The 26,913-nt window shown below is 43.9% G+C and overlaps 1 protein-coding gene across 1 annotated transcript in view; it reads left to right on the top strand.

Annotated features, from left to right (window-relative positions):
* The first annotated feature begins 2,546 nt into the window (after positions 1-2,546).
* zmp:0000001114 (suppressor of tumorigenicity 14 protein homolog) overlaps positions 2,547-26,913 on the top strand; it is a 29,084-nt gene continuing 4,717 nt past the window's right edge. Inside the window, exons 1-16 of the mRNA XM_027026810.2 lie at positions 2,547-2,866; positions 12,083-12,230; positions 13,543-13,700; positions 16,260-16,330; positions 16,539-16,711; positions 17,135-17,170; positions 17,816-18,041; positions 19,615-19,751; positions 20,938-21,041; positions 21,345-21,454; positions 21,558-21,688; positions 21,917-22,021; positions 22,235-22,342; positions 22,573-22,686; positions 23,631-23,750; positions 24,924-25,104. Coding sequence (XP_026882611.2) covers positions 2,843-2,866; positions 12,083-12,230; positions 13,543-13,700; positions 16,260-16,330; positions 16,539-16,711; positions 17,135-17,170; positions 17,816-18,041; positions 19,615-19,751; positions 20,938-21,041; positions 21,345-21,454; positions 21,558-21,688; positions 21,917-22,021; positions 22,235-22,342; positions 22,573-22,686; positions 23,631-23,750; positions 24,924-25,104 — 1,946 coding nt within the window. The 5' untranslated portion in view covers positions 2,547-2,842. The remainder of the gene's footprint in view (positions 2,867-12,082; positions 12,231-13,542; positions 13,701-16,259; positions 16,331-16,538; positions 16,712-17,134; positions 17,171-17,815; positions 18,042-19,614; positions 19,752-20,937; positions 21,042-21,344; positions 21,455-21,557; positions 21,689-21,916; positions 22,022-22,234; positions 22,343-22,572; positions 22,687-23,630; positions 23,751-24,923; positions 25,105-26,913) is intronic.

Here is a 26,913-nt window from a genome sequence, read left to right as displayed (position 1 = left end):
TGAACGGTTTTTCTATCTTAAACGAGGTCTCTTATATAAGAGCATTGCCTTTTTCTTAAATGTTGCTCCTTCTGGTTTACTTTGAGCGGGAATGGGTCGTTTCAGACAAAGGATCTATTTAACTCAGTTAAATTCAGTTAAGTTTAAAATTTTCGTAACACCTTGGGATAAAAAAGTGTACAGTATAAAGAAAAGTTATTTCAGCAGAGGTGGTAAGCTGAGCATGTGCAATACTACTTATTCGAGAAAAATACTGACAAATATGCAATATACCCAACGAAACAGAGACAAAGCAAATGTAAACACACTGTACAAATAAGACACACAAAACAAAAACGTAAGTATAATACTATTAATGCAATACACGAAGAAACACAGTTCAATATACACGACGCAGTTTCTGCATCAACATCATGACCGAATATATTTTATGTTGACCTCGCCCGGTATAGCAAAATAGTATTCAGTATAGAGCAACAAATTCCACACGCCAGCCACAAGGGGGCAGTCGGGATAGATACAGAGTCAAAATAGGTTATTGCATAACAGTAATTTCCATGCTGATTTTATGTCGTTTTTCCATACGTCCCTGAAATTATTTTGAAAAAGAATAATAATAATAATAATAATAATAATAATAAGAGAGAGAGAGAGAGAGAGACTGTTCTGCTCAGATAACGTGTATACTCCCTTTGGACCCAGTAAACTACACATATTTTAGCATATTATTGTGGCATCGAGACACTGGGGACTGAAATCTGTCACCAGCAGGCAAATCGGCATGTGGGGGGTCCCGGTTCCGGTGGTGATGTGTCCATATCAACTGTACGTGTTCTGGGTTGCGCCTTTACAGAAAACGCACATTCTCGGCCATGCTCGACCTCGAGATGGAAACGCCGGGGCTTAAAGACGAGATGGGGCTCGTCTTTAAGCCCCATGGAGGCCGTTGCTTAGGAAGGCTAAATGGGTGCTCTCTGTGGTCTGGTGGTCTGAGCTCCCTCCTGTCAGATCCGGGTTCGAGTCCTGGGTTGGGTGGCTGCCTTTGGCCTTCGTTACCCAGACGAGACGAGATGTGGCCTTTGTTTTCCGAGGAGGAAGCTATTGACTCTTGAGGATCCGGATGTGGTGTCAGAGTTGGTGGAAAGCACCGAAGGCAGCAGTGATAAGAAAACAGGAGGTTTGTGTGCCAGTGGAGCAGATAAGTCTTAGCAGAGGAGCAGAAACAGGGGCTATGGGAGCTTCTTCGCCATTATAACAACATCTTTGTGGCTCTGGAAAAAGATTGTACATGGACCGAATAATTTCAGCACAGGATTAACACTGGTGATGCTGCACAGATTCAGCTCTGCCCCCATTGTTTAAAGGCTGCAGAGCAGAAAGTGCATGAGATGGAAGCTGTGGGCATTATCGAGCCATCAAACAGCCCCTGGGCATCAATGGATGTCCTGGTGAAGAAAAAGGATTGGACCATGTACCATGCCAGCTACGTTCAAGCACTTCACGGAGTGAGTGCTCGCTGGCATCCCCAACGATTGGTGCTACGTTTATCTGGATGACGTACTAGTCCACACTGGTCTACAGCTTTGATGACGCTCTCGCCAGTCTGGAGTGGGCGGTCCAGGGTACCAGGTCAGCAAACGTCCGGCTGTATTCAATGACATGCAACCTCCACCGGTGGTGCCTGTGCTTCCCGGGTCATGTTGTGAGCTGAGCCAGAATGTAAACTGACCTGGGAAAGGTTGATATGGTGCATCTGTAGTCCATGCCACAAACATCGGCGGGTTGCGGAGCTTCCTGAGTTTGGCTTCGTGTTCCAATGCTTCATTGGCCGTCATGGCTCGGCCACGCCACTTCCACCCTCACCTCTTATGGTGTCCCCATCACCCTCGTCGCTCCCAGCAACGCTGGAATTGATGCTGTGGGCTGAGAGGTGTTCCAGAGCTCTCCTGGCCGTGTGGATGGTTCCAAAGTGGGAGAAATGCCAGACAGGACAGTTCGAGAAAAACTGCTTTGGCCACGGTTCGTGGGCCGGCTGGTGCAGGGCGGTTCGGTGCAAGGAAAAAAAAAAACCAACACACACAATGCGGCAGTTCTACCTGTTGCATTAATGTAGATCACACAGCAGTCGCACAACCCGGTTTGGTCTCTCTACTCCGGCGCACCTACGGAGACTTCATATGTTCTACGTGGAGATAAAGAGTTCATTTGTGCGCATGTGGTTGGTTTGGTGGTATCCTTACTCCATTTAATTAGTGTCGGTAGCGTTTATGATGTGTGTACTTTTGGTTAACCTTCCCCCGAGTTCCCCATTAAATCTTTTCTTGTTGTCATTTACGCCGTTTAATTAAAGAACGATGGTACTGGGAAGAAATGACGCGTCATGGTCCTTCTTTATTAATAGACTGTCAGTAATTTCTGCTTAATTGTTTTGTGTTTTTAAAGGGTTGTTTGCTGGGAGTTCCGGTTCTATCAGTCATTTTTCATGTTTGGTTTTGACGGAAGCAAAGCGTCTTCCTTTCGTCCTTCCCCTGCCGGTGAAACGATTACCTCACGTCGAGTTGCATTTGGTTGCTAACCTTCCAGAATCGGACTCGCTTTTTTTATTTCAGTCGAAGTGACATGTATATTTCCAGAAAGTTTGTACTGTTCGGACGCACCCAGTAATGTAAGAAGTGGTAGAAAAGTGCAGTGTTAACAGAAGATTCGCCGTGTTGAGCGAACTACACTTCGTTTCCAAAATCGCCTCTAAGGACCAGAGGATTTATTTGTAAAAGAGATCGTGGAGATATTGTGCCTGTCTATATGTTTCGGACCATTAACTGGTTAGGCTAAGCTGGACAACATGAGCACTGCGCTGTATGAAAACGTAAGTCGCTGATGCTAGTTTACTTTGACCCTGTCACTTTTTCAAATCTTTATTCATCTCCCGTTTCTTAAACCGAAATTTTGTTTCACATTTTGGGTGGAATTTGCAATTTTGTTTAGTAGGGACACATGTTTACAGAAGCTCCCAAGACTGTGAGCAATGAAACAAGGTTAAGTGATATAAATAAAGTGACATCTGTCGTACTGGTTTTCTCTCGTCTGTTCTGAGTCTAAAACGCCTTCCACTCTTATCGAGAGTCAGGGTGAATATGGAATATGAATATTTAAGTCCTGACTTCGTGTCTGATCTCGCTGCGAGCTATTATTTGTCTTTTCTCAGAGGCTACAAACAAATAAACCTGTTGATCGCCAGTGGAACCCGGCATTCTCTGTCACTCTGGGACTTTGCGTGGTAGAGATGACGAGGGCGCCCCCTCCTGGTCATGTTCTTTAGCCCAAACTCAGTTGCGACAATATCCAACAGATTAAAATTAAAAACCACGTTGGACCTGTTTCATAATTGTTTTCAGTTTCAGAATTCTGGTACTCAGTGTGTTATTTGCTTGAAAAAGTTCAGTCATTTTCCTAAATCAGCAATGTGTCTGTGCTGTGATGGATCTCATCACTGATGACAAGACTCATGTACTAAGGAGAAACGTTAATTTTGTGTGTTATCACTAGTTTCAGTGTAGAGTACAGCCAGATCGATCGATTAATGTAACACAGATTGCTTCTTATATTTGTCATGAATCCAACTCTGCACTTCTGTGCAGTTGTGAGTGAACATTTGAGTACTTATATTAACAAAAACCTTTCATTACGTAAAAGGCCTGTTAATGTTGGATATTAGTAATCCAGTTGATTCTAAACATGCTTCCCAGTCCGGGTTACCGGTGTCGGATTTAAATTTAATAGAGAATTTCACCATTTCAAAATATGAATAAATCCTGTTATGAAATACATTACCCTATTACTTGTTGCAGTTGCACTATTACTTGTTGCACACTATAATATTAATGTAATAAGGACAGTTTCCTGCTGCTGAATTAAGGCTTTGCCCTTGAACCTATTTAAGAAATTATTAACACAAGGCCGAATGTTTTGGCTCTCGCTTTTGTGCACTCTCTATTGCCCGTGCCCTGTGCATGCTTCGGAAGATGGCTGTGATGTCTCGAGTCTTTCCCGTGCATTCGGGATATTGCTGATGTGCGGCGATCATCATCTGTGAGGGACAAGTGGGGAAATTCAAGGCCGCTGCTGTTCCGCTTCTGACTGTGCGGTGCCACGCTCGCATTCATCTGTAGACATGAAACTACAGATGTTCCAGTGCTCCCCATGCTTCGTTTGATATTGCTATGTTATATTTTGTAGCTTGGCAGATGGGCTGTAATGTCTTAAGCTTTGTGTCTTGCTCTGAAACAGCAAAGGGAGAGATTGTTCCAGGTTTTGGCAGCAGATGAAGTGCTGTCAGTCGATGGAGCTATTACACTATGTTCCCTAATTTCCTGCACAGCATATTGGAAAGGAGGTTAGGTCAGGATATGTCAATAATGTACAGAATTGCCTGAAGCTTTCTTTTCATCTGTTTGGCACACGGTGAAGGTACAGACAGAGATCATGATGTGTCTAATCAGCAGACAGACATTATTTATACAATCTATAGTGCCTTTATAAAAGATCGAAAAGCCAGTGAACAGCGGCACTTATCATTCATGGCACAAACAGCTTGGTGAGTAGTGTTCAACTGAATTAAAATCAAACTCTAGATTCAGTCACAACCAGTGAGCCTTTGAAAGGAATGCAGTGGTCTATTAGCATATTGGTCCCCATTCAAAAGCTACACCCAAGTGGCGTTTGTTACTGAGAAGGTTATAACAGCAGGATGGTGTGAAGTTAAGAGGAATATATAATTTCCTCTTTGGGTATCATTTCCCTTTGCGTATGGTTAGTTGTAGCTAATGCCACGGTGAAGCCGAGAGAAGTTGTTAGGAGTGAAAGTTGTTGGCCTCTGGGTTGGAAGAGGGTCATGTGACCAAGTACCTAGCATTCCAACGGCAAGTATGAGTAGTAATTTTCCTGTGATTTTAGGCCTTGAAGGGGGCTGTTATTGTGCTTTGCCTGAGTTTGCTGTTTGAAAGTGGGGATGCTAGAGGTGGAGGTTCATATGAGATATGGCACCTGAATTAAGTGGCCTGGAAACACAGCAGTAGATATTTCCCCCTTGGTGGAAAATATCTGTGGTATGGCTGCACAATATATCATTGATGATGACATTTGGAATTCGCAATACTGAATTGACATATGTAAATGAGCTCTGTAACGAATTGTTAATTTTTCATCGTGATCGATTTCTTGTTTACCACTTTTCTGTGGGAGTTTTGATTATCATTACATTCACATGTAACATTCATGTGAATAATTTTGGTCAAAAACTATTCACAAGAATGGTTCACTGGTGCCTTTTAATAAATCACAAGCCATGTCACAATCAGGCAATATAGCATGATAGTGGAGTGTTTTAGTCCATTTGTCTCTCACAAGTTCTCTAATACAACTTTAGCATGTTGTGTGTACATGGCAGAACAGATCACATTAGGCTGTGCAGATGTAGACGTATGTGGGAGAGGTGGAATTCTATGTCAGCTTGCCTGTTTAAGGTCTTTGCAAGACTCAACATGTTTGTTATGATCAGGGACATATTTAATAATGCTCGACTTTCATTCTCTTTGAATATGTCTTTTCCATCTTGTCATGGCACAACTTACAATCTATTCTGAAGATATTTAATTCATTATATCACTGAATTTTAAATTAAACTTTTTGTAAAAGACTTCAAAAATGGATGAATGAAAATGCTCAGCCTGCCATTAGTTTCATAATTAATTCTCGTTTGCCATTTTCCTTATTTTTGCACACATAAATCAATAGGTAAAGGCTTACCTAATTAATTCATAAATAATTTAGTATTGTTCAGTAATGTGTAACTTTGACAGATCATGATTACTTTACTCCTGAGAGACCAAACTTAAAATGCTTCCAGTTTTTCGGAAATGGAATGTTGAATCAAATGGAATGGTATGGCGTTGTCTCTGTTCTGAACAGCATACGATTTCCTTTTTCATGTACACTATTACACTGCTGATCCTTATGGTGTCCTAGATCCTAGTACTTTCATTATTGTTAATAGAGCATGCCATTATATTAATAAATTTGCATGTATTTTTAAATAAGATACTTGCAGTGTAGCTAAACAGGTAAGGGCAGAGCTGCAATTTTGAGAAATATTTTCAGCTGGCCTATCAGATCTTACCTTTTATTTGAAGTAGTGAAGGTTGATGGAATAAATGCAAGAAATGTGGTGATAACGTTGACTGTTTCTGTCGACATTTTTGAAGTAAAGCAATGTTTTGGGTTCCAGTTCTGCTCAGTTTGCTAAAGTAGCTAGAGATTTAACTTCACCAATGTTGGCAAGTGACCCAGTCAGCTAAGATAGTTAACCTAGCTATTGTGTCGCTGAAGCACATAGCAACGAACTTTACTTAGGGTTGAATCTTAAAATATTGTTGGTTACATTAAATAAAATAATGTGAATAATAAAAGGCGATTAGTAAATATCTCTACTTGAAGGACTGATTGTGGAAGCGATGAGTGAGATGCTTCACTTAAATTTATCTAGCTTGCTAACTTAAAATATCTTACATTTACGTTTAGCTAGCTAAGTTGCTAAGATTTATTGTGAAGAAACATTTGTTTAACTGCAGAAAACAGTATATAGAGATGAAGGCACATTTTTCCTTCTGCATGTTCATGAAACACTCTCTAATGTACTAGACACGTGTTTGCTCATGGCATTGAGAGAGGGGGCGTGTACTAACAAATGTGGGTGGGGTTTGGCTGGCGCTACTATCCCACCCACAGTCTCTACTGCGCATGCTCCATCTCAAATGTGCCTCAAATGCGCAATGCAGTCCCGTTCATCGAGTCTGTAGTTCTAATTAAAGTGCCACTCAGCCAAAGCATGTGCGTCAAAGACGAGGCATTCATTTTTTACTTGATTGATTTGTCTTGAACAGAATTGCATTGAACTGAATTGAATCTTTGATGTTTTCCCTGAGGTGCAGTTAATTCCTGGTTGTATGCATTTCCTGGGTGACACACACACACACACACACACACACACACACACACACACACACACACACACACACACACACACACACACACACGCGGCAAACATTATTTTCACTGGGCATGTGCAGTTACACATACCCGTTTAAAAAAAAGGAAAAAATCAGAAGGTACTACCAGTAGTATGCCAAAGGTAACTAATGAAATAGTAAGCAACTGTCAGGCCAACTATTTAGGGAGGCTTCGTTGAAATGTGGATGGGTTGGAAACTGTCTGCAGAGACAGACTTTACAGCAATGCTAGACTCTTGCACTGTATCTGCACTGGAGTCTCTAGGGCGCCACTGGCCGAATTTTGCATTTGGCTATGAATATTGTTCAAAATCTGAAAATTGTTGGTTTTATCCATGCTATCCACAACTTTGCATAACAGTGAAGAAGTCAGTACTATGCTATAACAAATATGGAATTTTGCAATGGTTTGAAAAAGTGTTAAACAAAGTGAATCTATCTTATATTCTTTGCTTTGATGATGGTTCAGCAGACTGGTGTTCTCTCCAACAGCTTTTTACTGGATGCCTTTTTAACAGTCCTGGGGTGGTCAGTACCTGGCTGCGAAACTAAAATTCTTGTTGAGAGGACTTTTTTTTTAAATTGTTTATTGCTGTAATTCACCTGGTAACATCAAGGTCATGGGTTCATTTCAGTTTTTGTCTTTACTTTAGATACTTTAAATGTCTAAGATTATTAAAAGTGGACAATCATGTGTGTGCAAAACCTGGCTGTTTCTACATTTCCTTGTCTATTACAATTTGGTTTTATGAAAACTCCTGGACATTTGGTGAGGTATACATTTAAGTAAAAATCCAAATTTAGTTTTAAAGTCATTCTCTCTCACTTCCAACTGTATCAGGATGCTAAAACTATTTGGTGGTAGTGATGGGACTAAAATCCCTCCAGAGGGATGAGCGCAACTGTAATGCCTTAAGCCTAATCTCAGTTTGGCCATTCAGTGCCCTCCCAGTAGAGACTAAATTAAATCTGCATGACGAAAATCAGGAGTGCTTATTTTGTGGTAAATTTGTGACGCAGAGATTTTGTTCATTAATAGACAGACAATTTTTAATTCCCCTTTCACACTGTTGTCAGAAAGTTTCTGAGACCTCACTACCATTTTGTAGTGGTTTAGTCAATGACTCTGAGTTCCAAAGTGTACAGTGATGGACTGATTGACTGCAATTCTGAGAAATGGCCTGGTCATTGTGTGTGTGTGTGTCTGTGTGTGTGTGTGTGTGTGTGTGATTGGGGGGGGGGGGGGGGGGGGGGGGGTGACTTGAGCCAGGAGACATCATCACTGAAATCATAAATGGAAAGTCTTTTCTCACTTTGCTGACATTAGCATTTTGTTCCACTTGATACATAGCATTATTGTAGCCAATTACAGGAAGTGTCCCCATGGAGAAACTAGGGGTGAAGTGCCCTGTTCAAGGACCCAGTTGTGGTGCGCTGGGCTAATTCATATGATAGTACATCCTACAGACTTGGAAAATGTTTGTGAGGAACAGTCAATGGTGAGTGTGTGCGTGTGTGTGAGAGAGAGATTCTATTTTGTAAATCCATGGCTTATCAACTGGATTAAAATGGTCTATTTCATAAAAGCCTTTTATAATTTTCTGCAAATTCTAATTCTAAGCTGTCTATGGATTCGGAGCTAGCTGACTGAGGATTGGAGAGAGAAATCCTCCTTTTGGCCAGCACCCACAATCCTTCAGTGGCACAGTCCTTCGGTTAGACATCTGACAGACATTGTTCTGCTTGCATGAATCTCAAGATGATCTAAAAATTCTAGGGTAGCATAAACAGGATGGCAGTCCAGAAGGTGTTATTGAAACCCATAATAATATGGGTTGGTGCTGGATTCCCTTCACACATGCGTGGGCACTTGCGTGCGTACACACTTTCATTAACACACCAGACCAAGCGAAAGCAGTCGTGGATGGCACACTTACACGCCTGCCTTCACAAGCGCATGACTGCCTATTTGCTGAGCGTATCTACTGAAAAGTCATATTTGCCTGAATAATGAGTCAGATTTGGATGAAAAACTAGAGGAGAGAGCAGAGTGCGGTTCGATTGGCATAGCTTTGTGGCGATTGTGTACCCAGCAAAAACAGTGTTGAATTAAGACCTATCTGCTGATGTTGAATCAACCCTTTTTTTTTGCAGTTGCTGGTTTTGATAAACATTTCTCTTGCCAAAACTAGCAATGAAACATCCTCTGCCAATACAATAAAAACAAATATGAATCTTATTATAAACTATAGAAATAATTACCCTTTCTGATATGTAAACACCATAACACCTCAGCCTGGCCTAAGTCTTTTTTGTTTGTCATTTATCCCTTTTTTAAAAGCTTGTTTAACAGGTTTGGTCTCACTTGGGCAACTTCCTGACACTGTTCCCGTAAGCCACTCCCAGCCAGTGAATTTCTCCCAGTCTGCAGCCACGTTGGCTTGTGGCGCAGCAACAACGTCCCTCTATTGGACCTTCCTTTCAAACAGTGTAGTGGGTCAAAGCATCACCACTGTTTTTCCTGGGGCATGCATCCAGGCTCCAGTTTAGGCCCTCTGCCATCGTTCCATGGCTCTTTCACAGGGGTGTTTGATGTTGCACATTTACTCGAGGCACTTTAAGGGTGATCCATTTTACGAGCAACTTTTATACCAGCTCTCTGAGCTCAAGCAAATGTATGCACTGTGTCTGGCCACATTGGAGTGTAGTACAATTAGAGTGCGTTAAGAGGCTTTGTTTTATAAAGAGAGGAAAGGAGGAGGAAGAGAGTGAGCCGGAGAGGAGGAATGAAAGGATCAGAGAGACGATGAGAGTAATAATTCTTTTTATTAACATACTAAACTTTTTACAACACAAAAGTTTACAAAGTACTTTATGCAGATAAAATCCAAAGAGAAAGCCAATAAAACTGAAAGCGAGTGAATCATGAAATACTAACAAAGTTCAATAAGAAAAATCAAGTTAAAAACATATGCATTAGAAAACAAAGTCCAATGGGATTGCATGACAAAGGTAGCATGACACTGAGAGAGAGCAGAAGAGAGCAGTTGATGGATGTATCTGAAAGGATGGTCTCCCTCTGTGGTGAGGCTGGCGAGTGTTGTACAGGAGTGCTTATAGTACCGCGTGTGATGGTTTTTATTAAGCCCTGATCAGCGTGACTGATTGCAGAGACTTACAGCAGGGAATGACCTGCTTCCCCAGTGACTCACTCAATTCTCTTCCATGATTGCTATTAAAAATCCCAATTAGGCAGCACTGATGGCAGCTGGCGCAGCTTTAAGAATGGCTTTAATTGCGATGAATTATCACACGCTCTGCCTGATCTGAAAGGTGCGGTGCTTCTGATAAATCGATTTAATCCCAAAGTGGTTCTCCCTCCCTAATGATCCCCTGGCACTTGTCAGGTCCCTCGACAGGCGCATAGTTACTGATCACTAACTACTCTGATCACACACGTCTCCCACCGTGCTGTGTGTGCGATCTTGTTCATGTGTGGGAGAGGGTGAATGGGAAATTGAGGTGTGTTTTGCATGTTTTGGGGTGAGAGGTGTTTGCTGTAATTCTAACTGATCATGGGCCTGTCTTTCTATTCTGCTGTTACCACTGCAGTAGGAAGGGAGTGATTTATGGATACCTAGAGGTCTTTTAGTGGAGTCAGCTCTCTCTCACACACACACACACACACACAGTGTGTGTGTGTGTGTGTGTGTGTGTGTGTGTGTGTGAGAGAGAGAGAGAGAGAGAGAGAGAGAGAGAGAGAGAGAGAGAGAGAGAGAGAGAGAGCGAGCCAGGCTGTAGTATTGTTCAGGTTCTGAAATGTCTATGGAAGATATGCGAGCTTTGAGTTCTGTTCATTGACTGTTCTTACAAAGGCCTCACATAATGTTCTGCTTTTCCCAAAGACTGTTTTAGCCACTATTCACTCCAGACTCCAGCATGCCAGACTCCAGCTATTTTAACAGATGAGTACTATAAAATTCCCAGGAGTGCTCATCTGAAAAGAAATGGAACGCAAACTATTCCTATGTGATGGCTGTTGCTGACTCTGGTATTTAAGTGTGCATAAACACATTTGTGTGCATGCATGTTTATGGTGGGTGTGTATCTGTGCGTGCATGCTGCTGTATTCGTGTGTGCTTAGTGAAATAGACATTGTACATATGGTACAACCTTAGTGCATCTACTCTGTGACATGCTCTGGACAGTGTTTCCCTTTATCTGTATTTTATATTTATTGTTTACACTTATGTTCTTTTTTGTTTCACCGTGGTCCTTATGATTATTTCATTTCACTGCATACCTATATATAGCTGAAATGAGAATAACAAGCCTCCTGACTTGACTCTCTGTTGACTCTGAGAGCATGTGTACAGTATGTCCCATTGTACTTGTGTATATAGTCACAGAAAACAGGTTCCACCAGATCTCACGATGCCAGTGATTAACCTATCAAACTTGCACCTGGTCGTTTCCACACCCACATGCAGCCGACCTGATTTGAATCAGCCTGGGTTGGCCTGCACCCTGGATGGAATGCTGCTCTCCTGCGTGTTGGTTTTTGCAAAACGTGGGTTTCAGGTAAAAATTAAGCGTGGAAATGATTTCATTCTTTCCTCTGTCAAGCACGCTTTTCAATGTGGGCAAGTTGGCATCAGTCTAATATTGTAATCGCTGCATTAACTCTCCCATTTTTCAGGTGAGCACACCTGCTAATAGCTGTGCACAGACACAAATCACTGTGCTCTTCATACAGTATAAAGTGGACACATTCTCTCGGCGGTGGTGCAGCAGATATGTGAAGGACAGAATTTAGATGACTATCAATCCCTGGAGTACTTTGAAGCTCATGTTAATGAATAATGATGACTAGATCTGTACTGCTCTCCTGCCAAGACTAATCAGAATAAAACGTATATCAGGAATTTGTCATATTTGGGTGAGAATCTTTCTCTGGCTTTTTTACTTATCCTCTCTTTCTCTCTGTTTCTCTCTCTTCCATCTGTCATTTTCCCCAGGGTCACGGGGAACATGAGAGCATCACGTTCTTGTCAAAGCACGAGAAGGGGCCGCCGGAGCGTAGGAAGGCGGCCGTGGTTGTGGTAGTGCTAGTGGTTCTGCTGGCCTTGGCTGCCATGGTCGCTGTCCTCGTCTGGTTCTTTGCCGGTACGGACCGCACCCCCCCTGCACCCCTGTGCTCGGGGTCACCCCGGCTCCTAAGCGCTAACGGCCCGTTCCAACTACCACCGCTCCAGCTCATCTTGAGAGTTAGCTGTACCTGAACAGGGGAGCTGAAGAAGGGAGAGCGCTAAACAACTCCCAGAATAGACATCCGAATGCCGCTGGCTTGCTGTTCAGGTTCATCCACCCCATCCCAGTGCATTCGGGGACATCAGTAGTTTTCTGTCCGAGCCTACAGCTATGTTCACACCACAAACCAAATTGCTCATTGCCCATTTACTGCTCAGATTAATTTAAAAAAAAAAAACAACTTGTAGCATTGTCTTTTTAATGTGATTTGACACTAGTCTGCTATGGTGACACTCAAGAACACCACATGGCATGTCTATCAAGATGAAATCAAACTTCATGGAAATTGCAATGGCTAAGCTCCAATTATTGCTGACGTTACACAGAAAAAGGGCAGTGCCAAGTTTTTACACGAATCAAACTATCATGAAAATTAATGTACCATAGCTCAACATACACAAAACTCTTATCTGTAGTAGTGAATACAATCTAGGAAGGTGTATGACTTCAAATCTTCAATCTAACAAGTGCTCTGTCTTAAATCATTCTAATTTAAAATACTCCCCCCAAAAGTGGAAAAAAGATGTTTGGTACTTCAAATCTTCAATCTAACAAGTGCTCTGTCTTAAATCATTCTAATTTAAAATACTCCTCCCAAAAGTGGAAAAAGATGTTTGGTTCGTTCTATCACTCCTTCATTCCATAGCACTGTAATACATATGGCCAACAAAACATGTTCTTTCAGTTTCTTGACCGCCTTAAATTCCACATTCCGATCAGACTGTTCAGACTTAGGTTATATTGCTAGTTACATATGAGCTATATGAGGTCATGCATAAGAGCATTCGGTTTTTGTATTACATATAAAAGTGGCCCTAATCGGACCTGAAAACGCAGATATGACTCATCGGGTAATTATTTAAACCTTCAGCTGCTGAGGCAGATGTGCTAAGAGCAAGATCCCCCGGCCACACACAGAGAACAGTTGGCTGCAGAAAGGAGCCGGCTGCGTCTCGGTAGGAGACAAAAACAGTTTCCTCATCTCGTGATTACGAGCATGCAGGCGATAATGACATTAGCAGGTGGAGATCTTTTATATCATAAAACATAAACAAACAAACAACCACTGGATCCCACTCAGCCTCCCCAGCTAGAGGGAAGAGACTTGTGCAGGAGCGCGTGGGCGCGCCATCGCTAATCTCGCCATCTGGCTCCTCCCTCTCCACAGTCAGGCTCCGGTCCCCGAACAAGGGGAAAGACCAGCAGAGCTCAGACATGTGCGTGTTCAGCGGCCACATGCGGCTTGTCGACGTGCCCTACAGCGAGGCCTACGAGGACCCCGCCAGCCCTGAGTTCAACAGCACTGCCAGCGCCCTGCAGGATATCGTGAGTGTCTGCGACGTCCCCTGCTGTTCTCAAAGTGAGGCTGTGTGGAGGCTGGGTCTCAGGCCAGTCTTTAGGCCCTAGTCAGGCTCTGAAAAAGACCGATTTCAGTCTAGGGTGGGGTTGAATTAAAGTCAGATTGGCAAATGCTCTGTGCTTGAAGCTGCCAGTTAGACTCTGTCCAACAGGTGGTGCTAGCGAGCAAGCCTGATTCCGAGCTATGAGAAAAAAGCACCAGGTGCTGAAGAGAAAATGTACCATTTTGCTCAAGCTCTGTTGAAGCTTTTTTTGTTTTGTTTTGTTTTTTTTTGAGGGCAGCAATTCAGCTTTTACAATGAAATACCAGACATGCACCTCAATTTCTCTTACCACCCACTACCACCTTCACACCTGAATAGCTACTAGAAACATTTGTCTTGAAACATTTTTCTTATTTGGTACATATGTGCGCGCGCGCGCGCACGCGCACACACACACACACACACACACACACACCCTTCCTTTCGCACTTGTATACACGTGATTCAAGGCTGACTTTCTCTTTAATGGACTCCATTATGTTTCATATGCATAGCCAACTGTGTGTGATGAAAACATGAGGTGAGGTGATCTTGGCAAGTCCGTTAGTTATTGTGTTAGAAAGCCTGGGCTTGCCAGGCGCATTTCTACATTTGAAACAATTTGTGACTACAAGAAAATCAAGCTGCGGCTTCAACAGGCTGCTAACTTTTTAACAATCAAGCAAAGGTTTTGTTAAGACTATGATATACTAACTGGATTGTAAACTAGTCTTTTGGTTATTTAAGGTATCTGCATCATATACTTTTCCCTGCTTTGAATTACTTTTAGTTGCTGCAAAATATCCCGTTTGTTACAAATTCTGCCTTATAAATGAAATAATAATGATAACAATGCCTTGCTAAATGTCACAGTTGTAGTTTTGTTGTGACTATTTCTGTCCAAGTGTGCGCCTGTTGTTTTGTCATTTGATCTGTGGTGTGTGAGGACCTTTCAGAGTGGCTTTGTGAATGACGACGTTTGATTTTTACACACAGTCCGCTGCGCAGCAGATCTGCGGATGCTGATGGTGTTCTGTACCAAATTCACGATGATTGATATGGTTTCCACGCCGACACTGAGCTGTGGCATCAATCGCGTTAATCTACCTTGACGGTGCCCCCTCCATTCGCAGTTGAAATCTGATATCAAAATGATTTCTGCTTTCTTGGCATGTTGCCTTGCGCAGAACTATTGTAGCGATTTAATTTGCTGCACGTAATCCGAAAGCGGTCTGATAGACTCTCACATCCTGTTTTTGAGTCACTGGTGATCTGGTAGTTTATGTAAAACTTAAAATCCCCTTACAGTTGGGCAGTCCTCACTAGAGCCTGATCTCACTTGCAGGATTATCCGTTATTTTAGTTACAGAGATAATTACAGAGATAATTTACACCGAACCCATATATGTGTTGGCTTATTTTTCTTTAGTGAACATCTGTCGATGGCCACGAACATTTCGACGTCTCCGTCTATTTAGACTTTAACGGAAAACCTCTCGATTAGGACCACACTTACAATGACGTCATACGTGCAACCCCTGTATTCACGTTACTGAACATTTGAAACAGGCCACGTGAAGGCACAAAGTGTATGCAAAGCCAAAAGCGTTACAGTCTAATGATGTATGTCTTGAGGCGAAGCAGACGTATATTGTTAGACTGTAGGATAGCTGTTCTTGGTGTTAACCATCTTTCCAACATGAATTTAAAGCAATTATACTTACTTTCGCTTTTCCTTAGGTTTTCTTGAAACCATGTGCGCTATCGGACCATGAAATTAGCAATAATGCATTACCACAAATTCTCCCCTCTGGAAAACCTCTCTCTCTCTCTCTCTCTCTCTCTCTCTCTCACTCACACTCACACTCACTCACACACACACACACACACACACACACACACACTATTGTCTCTCAGCCGCTGTGACCACAGGTGGGCCAGTATGCTCTTTGTCTAACAGAACCCATCGCTGGGTGCTGTTTGCTGCCATCTCCAGTGGACACTGTCCTGCCTTCAAGCACGAAATCTATTCCCCTAAATCACAGCCAAAGCCACCAGACAGAGTCATATTTACAGGCCTCTTAACGCCTCAACCAGCAGCATCCTAGCTGAGTGAGGACTATGGCATGAATGGTGCTATATTTCATATGAGAGCACACTATGCATTTCGATTTGAATTCAGCAGTAGACCCCGTTAATCAGTTTAAGCCAACGATTAGAGCAAACCATAAATTTTAAATCCTTGGTCAGGTTATATTATACAGCAGAGGAGAAGGGCTAATGTCAGCAAAATCATTTTTTATTTCGTTGTCCCGCTTGTGAGGTTTCTTTATTTAATGTAGGCCCGAGTTTGACCCGCATCCTACATAGAAATAGAAAGCTTAATTTTTTTTAAATTCTTGTATCAGATTTATGGATTTTATTACCAGCCATGGCTGAGCTGTTTAGCATAATTATGCATATTGTTCTTGGAGCTGTTGTGTCTTTTGGTTTTGGATTTCAGCTAAAGAAGACTTTCTCCAAAGATCCTCTCCTCTCCAAATACCACAACAAATCTGTCATCTCCGCCTTCAGGTAATATTCCCACGTGCCTTCTCCTTCCGGGTCTGTCCTGTAGCTCACGTTTTTAAATTCAGGAAAACGCTACACTCTTCCGCCGAGATATCCCGACTGGCGTCCGAGTCCGGCTCGGACCGTCAAATGCGCTTCACCTTGCCTTGCGATGAGGTAACGACTGCATGGTGCACGCCTGAAACTCTCTCTGCGTGTGTGCCGTCTGCAGCGACGGGATGCTGGCATACCACTGGACGCGCTTCGTGGTGCCACCAGCGGACAAGGCAATACTGCCCAAGCTGACAGAGGTGCTCGTCCTGGACGTCCTGCGCCGTGGCATCCGGATGGAGGGCAAGCGAAGCAGTGTGCAACCTTTCACCATCACGGACGTCACCGCCTCGGGTACCGGCTGGATGTCTCGAGCGTGCACGTGTGTGTTTGTGTCTGTGTGTGTGTGTCAGGCTTTGAAGCTTGAAGAAGAGGAAACCGATTTGTTCTCTGGCTTATGAGAGTGTGACACAACGCAAACGTGCATATAGAAAAGATCCACATGCAGTTTTGTACTACGAATAAGATGTCACCTGAGCTGGATATAGTCTGAAAATCTTAGCATGGTAATAGGTCAGAACAAGTGTGGCGGCTATATCCTACTCTCATCTCTCTCTCCTCTCTCTCTTCTTTCATTCTCTCTTTTTCTTCCATTTCTTTCTCCTGTCATTCTACTCTCACACATCTCTTGTTCTCTCTCCTTCACCCCCTCCATCTTTCTCTCGTTTGTGTCTCTGTTACTCTTTCATCTCTCTCTCTCTCTCTCTCTCTCTACAGTTACAGACCCCCGGATGGCCAGGGACCCCCAAGCCCGTGAGTCGAGCGTATCCCATTTCAGTTGCTGCTGCTCTGCAATTTTCCACCTGGCTTATCAGCCTCTCTCCTGACACTCTTTGAAAAATGGCCACCCTGCGCCATCTCTCCATTGCTTCCACGCTCGAAACCTTATGCACACGTTACACTTTAAGTCTTCTTCTGGCTTACGCTACCTTTTACCTTTACCAGGAGCAAACGCTTAAGCACCCGCACATGTTGTGCGAGAAGACGGATCATATTTTACTATTAATTAATACAACGTCCACTACTACTACTACTACTACTAATAATAATAATAGGCTCAGTAATCTGATGCTTGATCTGATATTCCTAGGACCTTGCATCGCACGGAGAGGAATATTATTCTAATTCTCTAAACTCTACACCAGTTCTCAGTTCCTCACACTAGAGCCCTATATCTGGATTCTACCTCAGTTCCAGGTGTCCCATACTGTTTCCAGCTAATCATTGTCTGCGTGGTTAACTGAACGTGGCATATGAAGTGTGGAGGTTAGCTTGGGCAGCTAAACGCTGCAGTAGGGAAGATCCGTGGGCCAAATCGCCAGCCGTAGGCATTTTCCGTTCCAACACCAGATTTGCTTGTTCTTCCGGCATGACGGAGAAAGAGCCTCTCTCCCCCAGAGTGCATCGTTCGGCTAACGGCCAGCGGAACGACCCAGAACTTCACGTCTCCGGGCTACCCAGAACAGTACCCGCTGCAGACGCGCTGTCAGTGGCACATCCGCTCACCCCGAAGCAACGTCATCCTGGTGAAGTTCCCCAAGTTCTACATGGCGGACGACTGCTCTAACAGCTACGTCTTCATCTACAACTCCCTCAGCCCAGAGGAGTCTCAGGCCATCACACAGTGAGTGGATGTCATTTTTTTTTTTTTTAGCATGCTGCAAAATAGTTTCTTGCCTTTCACTATGTCCCTTTATTTATTGTAGACCCATCTTCCCACAAAAGGTTTGCTTTAACATTGACCTTTTTTGAGGTTTTGTTTGAAGTCTCCATAGGTATAACCGAAATTACTACAATTTTTTTATGAGCACATAACAGGTCATACGTGGGTTTATGTTTATATACTCCATTTATGTCTGCCAATCTTTTTTTGAAAGTCAAAGTTCATTACTTTCATTAGGAAAACCTACACTGAATACTTAACACCTTGATGCTAGCTCTGGCTCATCGTGGTTTTTAGGGTTTGAAGCTTTGCAGGTGGTTGACTTGGGTCGTGAAGATTCTTTTTTAAATTCTGTCAGCCACATTCCGTGTGTGTGTGTGTGTGTGTGTGTGTGTGCTCACTCAGTGCTGGGTCTGGACTCAGCCTTAATGGTGGAAAAAATTCTTTTTGTTCCCCTCTCTGTATTGCCCTCATTTCGCGTTTCAAATATTGGTTCTCAAGCTGAGTGTGAAGCTTAGAAACTCTCAGGCTTAAAGCAGGAATTGGACTCTGAGATAAGAGGCTGTTTCAGGCCTGATATTTGGTTTATGTGAGCCGTAGCAGAGCAGTGTGTAATGACATCATTATTCTTCATGGACATGTTTTATCTCTTGCTCTGCCCATTAAATTACTTGTTTGGAAAGAATGGAGAGAATGTCTGATAACTGGTGATTAAAAGCTGAATCTGATTATATGTATTACAGTGCGGCATATTGTGTGCTAGGAGAGAAGATTGAAATGCTGGTGACATGTTCATCAGTAGTTGAAATCAAATCGACTTTTCTCTCTTGCTTTGATGATCGGTGCCAATCTGTTCATTTTCCTGAAGGGTAGAGATCAGTTTGTTCAGTGGTTCTCAGTACCAGAGAACACAAGCACCATGTGGAGAACACAAGCACCAAATGGTTGTGTGCAAAGAATATGACCTGAACCTGTCTGACGGTAAATTGCATGAGCATTCCCCTAAAAGCGTTTGCTCACACATGCAGGTCATCACCAAAATTCTGCCCAGGCAACCGTTTAGCTAATTGAAAGATGTATTTAAAATGCAAAGATTGCCATCACGCTCACTACGAACAGACCCAAAACATTCAACTTCAATAGTGTATGAAGAGGAAGGTAACTTGACTGAGCAGGATCTCGGAATGCCACAAACGTTTGCCGTAAGAACTGCAAATTCAGGTGTTTGAGAGAGAAACTCTAAACCGATAAAGACTGAGATGTACATGTAGAGTTCTGCTGCTACACAGTGTGCATGACGTAGGACGGGAACCGTCTGGTCCACCTAAATCTGGCCCAAAGTGCAGTAGCGCCACATCTCACGCAAACGAGTAAACGGGTAAAAAAAACACCCGCAATCTACATTTCTAAATGAGGAACTGCGTTACTGTTAACGTCGCATTAAGTCTGGAGGTATGATGTATGAATTTGGCCTTTTATTTTTTCGTCCATTACCGGCGCAGTAACGGTAACTCTGCTGATACCACACCGACAGGAAATGTGGCCAGCGCCCTCCCACTAACCCCCTGGAAGTTGTCTCTTCTGGAAACATGATGCTCATTAACCTGGTCACCGCAAATGACCAGAGGAAAGGTTTCGAGGGACAGTACACTGCCATCCCTTTGAGTTCAGGTAATGTTCCACCACCGCTCAGGTTACACACTATCCCCACTTTCCTTTTATCCTTTCCATATAATGCCCTGTTCCCTCTTATGTAATGCCCCATCATCTTAGGTAATAACCCCTTTACACAGGTAATGCCCCTATCCAAAGATAGCCCCTCAGGTAATGGCCCATGAGGGCCATGTTACACCCCATGTCCTGAGGTAATGCACCATCCTTTGAGGTAAGGCCCTGTATTCAAATGTGATGTCCCATTTCCTCAGATAATATAATACCCCATATTCAAATGTAATGCCCCATTGCCCCAGGTAACTGCTTATATTCTAAATGTAACACCCCATGTTCACAGATTATGACCCATCCACTCAGGTAATGCCCCATAATCCAAAGGTAATGCCCCGTTCCCTCAGGTAACAACCCCATATCCTCAGGTAACACCAATTTCCTCAAACGTAACACTTATATCATTTCAAACCTCATTTCAGCGATCTTTCCGTATCATTGATACTACTCCTCAGATCTATTCATCTGTATGTGCTTCTGAATATGTCTACTAGAAGTAATTACAAGCTAATAATGACATGTAGGTCAAAAGCTCTACAATGTCATTGATCTAACAGGTTGACTGCCACTCTCTTTGGATAACAAACAGAGACAAATCTCTCAGTGACTGACACACTTGCATTTCAATGCCAATTACAGTGGTTCTTATCCTAATCACTAATTGCATCTGTTGATGCAAGGGATTCATGTCGGAACACGATACATCTGTCTGACTGTTGACCTAATTGATTCAGTTACACGAGTCTCCAGTGATTCAGAACCAAACTGAATTGGAAATGGTTGTATGCAAATATTAGGCACATTTACATTTGGTGGACACTTTGGATAAAAGCGACTTACAATTCTGACTGAATACACCTTGAGCAATTGAGGGTTAACAGTGAGGGTTAACAGTGGCAACTTGGCAGTGGTCAGGCTTGACTGGCATGCTGGCATCAACAAATATAGTAGAATAGGTAAATGTCTATCAGTGGTGTCTCAGCAGTGTGTCTCAGTAGTGACTCTCAGTGGTGCCAACAGTGATGTCTCGGTGGTGTGTCTTGGTAGTGCCTATGAGGAGGGTCATTTCTCTGGGCTGCTACTGTGGCATTGTTATGTGGCTTGCCTGAGCACTAGCGCTCTGTCTTCCCAGTGAAGTCCTGCGGAGGTGTTCTGACCAGCCTGTCCGGTAACATCAGCTCTCCATACTATCCCAGCTTCTACCCTCCCTCGGTGGACTGCACCTGGACCATCAACGTAACTAGCACATGTCACACCCCAGCGGCTTCAGCCTAACGTTAAGACAAGTCTGTTTCCTCAAGCTTCAGGGCACATGTTGCGCGATATGGTCTGTTTGTTTGACAAAGTGAACGAGTAGGATTGCCTTGAAACACCAGTATAATGCAGAAAGCAAAGCATAATATATGCAGTTAATGTTAGTGGTGCAATGGAAGGTTAAAATTCAAATGCATATAAATATGGTCCTTGTTAATGTCTATATAAAATTTTGTATAACGTATTATAACGTATTATAATGCATTATAACATGTCCGCCTGCAGGTCCCTAAGGGCATGAACATCCGGGTGAAGTTCCTCATGTTCCGGATGAAGGAGCCCGGCGTGAACCCTCGGGTCTGCAACAAGGACTATGTGCTGATACTGGGTACCAGGTACGCTTCCGCCTCTCGGCCAGACCTTTCTGGACTGGTGCAGAGCGGTGCAACGCGGGTCCTTGACTGTTCTGCTTCCTGTTTTTGGGCTCTTGCGCATTAGGTATTGTGGGGAGAGATCTGTACTGGCCCTCAGCAGCGCAAACAACAGCATGGTGATCCAGTTCCACTCGGATCAGTCGTACACGGACAAAGGCTTCCTGGCCCAGTACAGCGCCTATGACCCGAAGAACCGTGAGTTGCTCTGACCGCGGATGCTGTATTTCGATCGGGACAGCCTGATTTGTCGTCTGCGTCGGTTCTGACTTGCGTTCGGCAGATGCCGTGCGCTAACTGGCAGAGGGGATCAGCCCTGCTGGTCTGAATCCTGAGTAGCTGGCTTGTTTTCTTTGGCGTTTGCGGACTGGCACGTGCTCGCCCGCTGACTCCGCCCCCTGCCATCTGTCTGTGCCCTGTGTGCAGCTTGCCCTGGGCAGTTTGCCTGCTCCACTGGGATATGCATTGTCAAAGAGCTGCAGTGCGATGGCTGGAACGACTGCGGAGACATGAGCGATGAGAGGAAGTGCCGTAAGTGGGAGGGGCCTGTTTCCGGGGGCGGCGGTGCCAGAAAACGCTGTAACTGATTGGAAAGTGATCTCTTTTTGCTTACCGAGGTTAAGGTTATGTGTAAATGTAGGTGTTGCATTACATACCTACATTAATAAGCAAATACCCTACAAAGGTGTGTGTGTGTGTTTGTGTGTATTTGTTTGTTTGTTTGCTGTGCATTTTCCATCCCAGAATGTGAGAACGACCACTTTCAGTGTGCGAACGGCATATGCAAGCCCAAGTACTGGTTGTGCGACCAAGTGAATGACTGCGGCGACAACAGTGATGAAGAGCACTGCAGTAAGTGTCTTCGTCCTCCTCCATACAGCAGTGAAGTGCTTCCTCTAATCTGGGCTAGAGTCTTATGTATGGAGCTGCCAGGCTTCCATTGTATCATATGAACGGGAGGTTATTATGATAAAGAGATGATGTTGATAAAGTGATGATAGCCATATGGTTCCTTTCTCTCTCTCTCTCTCTCTCTCTCTCTCTCTCTCTCTCTCTCTAACTCCTTCTTCCTTCCCCTCCAGGCTGCAAGAAGAATCAGATAAGGTGTGGTGACGGGACGTGCTTGCCTCAGGACGTAAGCTGCGATGGCAAGAAAGACTGTTTAGATGGCAGTGATGAGGTCTCTTGTAAAGACCGTGAGTGGACTTCCATCTGTTGCTGCTTTTGGGAAGATGAAGGGTACAGATCGTGCAGGGAACACAGCTTTTATTCTGCCATTTTCCAAAGTGTCATCCAGTGTTACTGCAATTTCAAAGAATCGTACGGTAGAATGGCTATATAGAATGGCCTACAACTCATGATATTGGAGTTAAAAAAAACCCCAAAAAAACCCCACAATGAGTTCTGTGAGCATGTCAAAGACATCAACAGACTTCTGATGCTCTGTTGGGGCAGCGGGGGGGTGAGGGGTTGTGTTCCCATTATGTTTCTGGTCTGGATTCACCAGAGGAAACAATCACACACAAACCTACGGAAACAGAGAAACTGAAGCGGAAGAGAAGACTCATTCTGCAATCAGGAAATGTTCTCCATAGCTGTGATTAGCACGCCCGTGGGACATCTCGCACTGGATGGAATACTTATGTTACGCTATGTTTAAGCGTGTCTAGTCTTCTGCATTTAGCCTGGCTGGCTTGTACAATCCCACAATGCCTCTCATCAGCTTTTAAGTTTTACACCCAATAGAGCTCAACACGTAGGTGGAGAAAATGTGTGTTTCTGTGTCGGTTGGTGGGTGGGTAATTGGGGGTGTGTGCGTGATTAAAGTGTCTTGAGATCTTTTAGTTGCTCAATCACACGTCTCTCTCTCTCTCTCTCTCTCTCTCTCTCTCTCTCTCTCTCTGTTTCACTCACTCGTTTGTTTGTTGTGTCCATGTAATTTAGGGGTGGTAAGTAACCGCACCCTCTTTTGATCAATGCGTCTGATGGATGGGGACACTCTTGCATTGCCATGTTCAAACACAGACTACCCAGCATCCCTCTGACACCCAATTCTGTTCCCTTTACACATCTCTGTGCGCCTCCTCACCAACTATCACCCCTCTCTCCCTTTTCTCCTTCCACTCCTCTCTCCTCCCAGCAACAGGAATATGCTCGGACTTCACGTTCACTTGTAAGAGCGGCCAGTGTTTGAACAAAATCAATGCGGAGTGCGACAAGGTCAGCGACTGTCCAGACGGCTCTGATGAAGAAGGCTGTGGTGAGTCGTGCACTACAGTCGTGCACTACAGTCGTGCAGTCCGTCTCCCAGTCCGCCACCTTGATTTAGTTCTTATGTGGTGTCTCCTCTATGCTCACAAACCCATTTTAACCTCGCGACGGGCTAATTTTAACCTCGCGACGGGCTAACAGTGGAACTTGTACTGTTTTTTTGATAGTCCTCATGGTTACCAAATCCAGCTTTATGGGTAGAAATGTCTCTGCAGTAAATTGCACAGGTCTAGCCAAACACACAGCAACCTTTATTAAAGATTTGAGTCAAATATCCTGCCCTTTTATGCCAATTCCAGCACTGGAAACGCAGTCCGCGCTGAAGGTGCAAAAAGGCTCGTGTTGGTCAGCACGTTCCAGCGCAGCGCCCGGCTTTTGCGTGTGCTAAAAGGGGAAATAACCTTTCAGGTGGTCAGCAGCAGAGATGCAGAACTTTCATCAGGTTCATGTCAAAACTGAAGGCATGTGGGAGAAACCCCCCCCCCCCCCAAACAGCCTGTATTTTCTGAAACAGGCCTCGACAGGTTTTTTTTTCCTTCTCATTCAGTCGTGCTCCATTGTGTGCAGTGATTTTGTTTGTGGTTTTTTTTTTTTGCATTCTGTTCTGAAACCGTGTTTGACCTTTCTGGAGTGCTCATCAGTCACGACGTGCTTTCAAGGTCCCCGGGGGTCGCTGAGGTTTTCCACCTCCGTTTTGTTTCCCGTGAGCCACTGTGCGTGTTTTTTTGCTTTGGTGTTGCCGCGTTTTCACTGAAACTTGCTGCAGACCCGCAGATGTTGCCTGAGGTCTTTGTGTTCTTACCACTATTACTGGTCTTTACTGGTCTTTAGACTGTTTGGTGGACTTTCGACTCTATGCTGGACTTTTGGCTGTTTTTTGCCAGCTGATTTTCTTTCGCTGTCTCTCTTCCAGTAACTTTGGCTGTCTCTGCAGCTCCATAAATAGATAAATGCAATCCGTACGGATGTATCACTTTAGAAACGTAGGAACGAGAGCCTTCCAGTGAAAGCACACACACATGCTGCTGTTACGCTTATGCGGCATCGTGGGTGTGCCACACTGCAGTGTTGGAGAACCGTGCGAAACTTTATTAGATGCACTCGCCCTCATTGTTATTTCTGCTCGCTGTGTCTCATTTCCCAGCATCCCTTGCTGTTTCAGACTGCGGCAAGCGGCCCTACAAGCACAACCGGATCGTCGGCGGGCAGAATGCGGACGTGGGCGAATGGCCGTGGCAGGTCAGCCTCCACTACCAGACGAGCGGGCATGTGTGTGGCGCCTCCATCATCTCTGACAAGTGGCTGCTGTCTGCCGCCCACTGCTTCGTCAGCAGCGAACCCGCGTGAGTGGCCGCGGGGAGGGGGGGGCGGGGCTTGTCCCGGGGTGTCGGTCCTCGCGCCTCAGACAGCCTCGCTCATTCTAAATCTATCTGCTGACTTTGCTTTTACCTCTGCATGGGGACTCTGTCGTCATTTTCCTGCTTTTAGAATCCTTTGTGTGCGAGCGTGTGAGGGCATGAACGCACGTGTGCTTGCATGTGTGTGTGCGTGCATGTGAGTGTGAGTGTGTGTGAGTGTGTGTGAGTGTGTGTGAGTGTGTGTGAGTGTGTGAGAGTGTGTGAGTGTGTGTGTGTGAGTGTGTGTGTGAGTGTGTGTGTGAGTGTGTGTGTGAGTGTGTGTGTGTGTGAGTGTGTGTGTGAGTGTGTGTGTGAGTGTGTGTGTGTGTGTGTGTGTGTGTGTGTGTGTGTGTGTGTGTTTGTGTGCGTGACATGAGCCTTAATCCAAAAAGGCAACACGGGAAGTTAATTCGGCGTGCAGCTGTAAGCTTGTAATTTACAGGACGCTCCAGCAGGTGGTGTACTGGCCATGCACTTGCCTTGCAACCCTGATACACCAGTTCTTTCGCGGCACATTTTGTTGTTTTCACTCCCTCCAACACACTGATCTTTACTAACTCTGCTAATCACTAAGGCCCATGTTATTGCTGCATTAGAAAAGGCAGAGTGCAAGGGCTGATGGGAATGGCAGTGGATTGTCTACTGACAGCTTTGCGACCCAGGTCTTGGAGAAAAACGATGCTCTATAATCTGGTGAACAAGAGCTGGGGACGATTCTAGCAGAAAGCACTTTTTCAGCCAAGGAAACATGGAGTCTGATTTTAAGACAAAATATGCTCTCGATATGATATCAATATTGACTGGACTGTGGCCACTCCTGGTACATCCTCATTGTTGAAACTTTAAGGACATCAGCAAGCTACTTATAGTAATTAATACTACTAGTAAATAATAAATAGGTATATAATATTTCAGGAAGCTACTGCAGTGCATTGTGGTTAAAAATATAGAAGTAGTTAATATTTCAATTATATGTAGGATTAAATATGTCCTACAAATTGTAATGTAGTACACAAGTTTTCCAGAAAAAAAACATTTTGGGAAAATCCTTCATGCTGGCAGAGCTGATGAAGGACTTCTGTCTTCTGTTCAGTTTCTCTGGAAAACTCATGCACGACACTGCAATTTTAGTACATCTTTATAATAAAAAAATCAAACAAAAATATATATATTAAAAAATCTATAGAAAACAATGACTGAATCCAGCAGTGTAGGCTGGACAGAAATGTGCTTGGCCATTTACCTGAGCAGTGGAAAGATCAAATTTGGGCTACTGTATGCTTTTGACTCCCAAATTCATCTCCTAGAACAGAGGGCATTAGAGCTCTGTGTAGATTAAAATTAGTTTGGGCTGTGTTTAGACTGAACTGTGGCTATGAGTGGGATTAGGCTGTATTGAAGCTGTGTGTAGGTTTAGGCTGGGTTTTGTTTAAGGTTACGCTCCAGGATTCTTGGGTTAGATAATCTCCCCACAGACTGAGTTTATACTTAAAGTGTAAAATGATCGGTTTCTACCACATTAAGTGTGTTTACATGATCAAGAATAGTCCAGCTACTAACAAAAATCACGCAGCAATAATGTGATCAAATCCACAGTCCTCTCTACATAAAGAGCCTAATGTCAAAACCAAATTTATACATGAGTAATCTGAACTGCATCTGAGACGCCAGTTAAACTGTCACGAGTCTTGATACTTGTTATGACTTTTGCCTTGTTGCGCTACATGTGCTTAAAGAATGAGAGAGAGAGAGAGA

The sequence above is a fragment of the Electrophorus electricus genome, chromosome 15 (assembly GCF_013358815.1).
Source record: "Electrophorus electricus isolate fEleEle1 chromosome 15, fEleEle1.pri, whole genome shotgun sequence".
Classification (NCBI taxonomy): Eukaryota; Metazoa; Chordata; class Actinopteri; order Gymnotiformes; family Gymnotidae; genus Electrophorus; species Electrophorus electricus.
The sequence above is the reverse complement of the archived record's forward strand: the minus strand, read 5'-3'. Positions and strand labels throughout refer to the sequence as shown.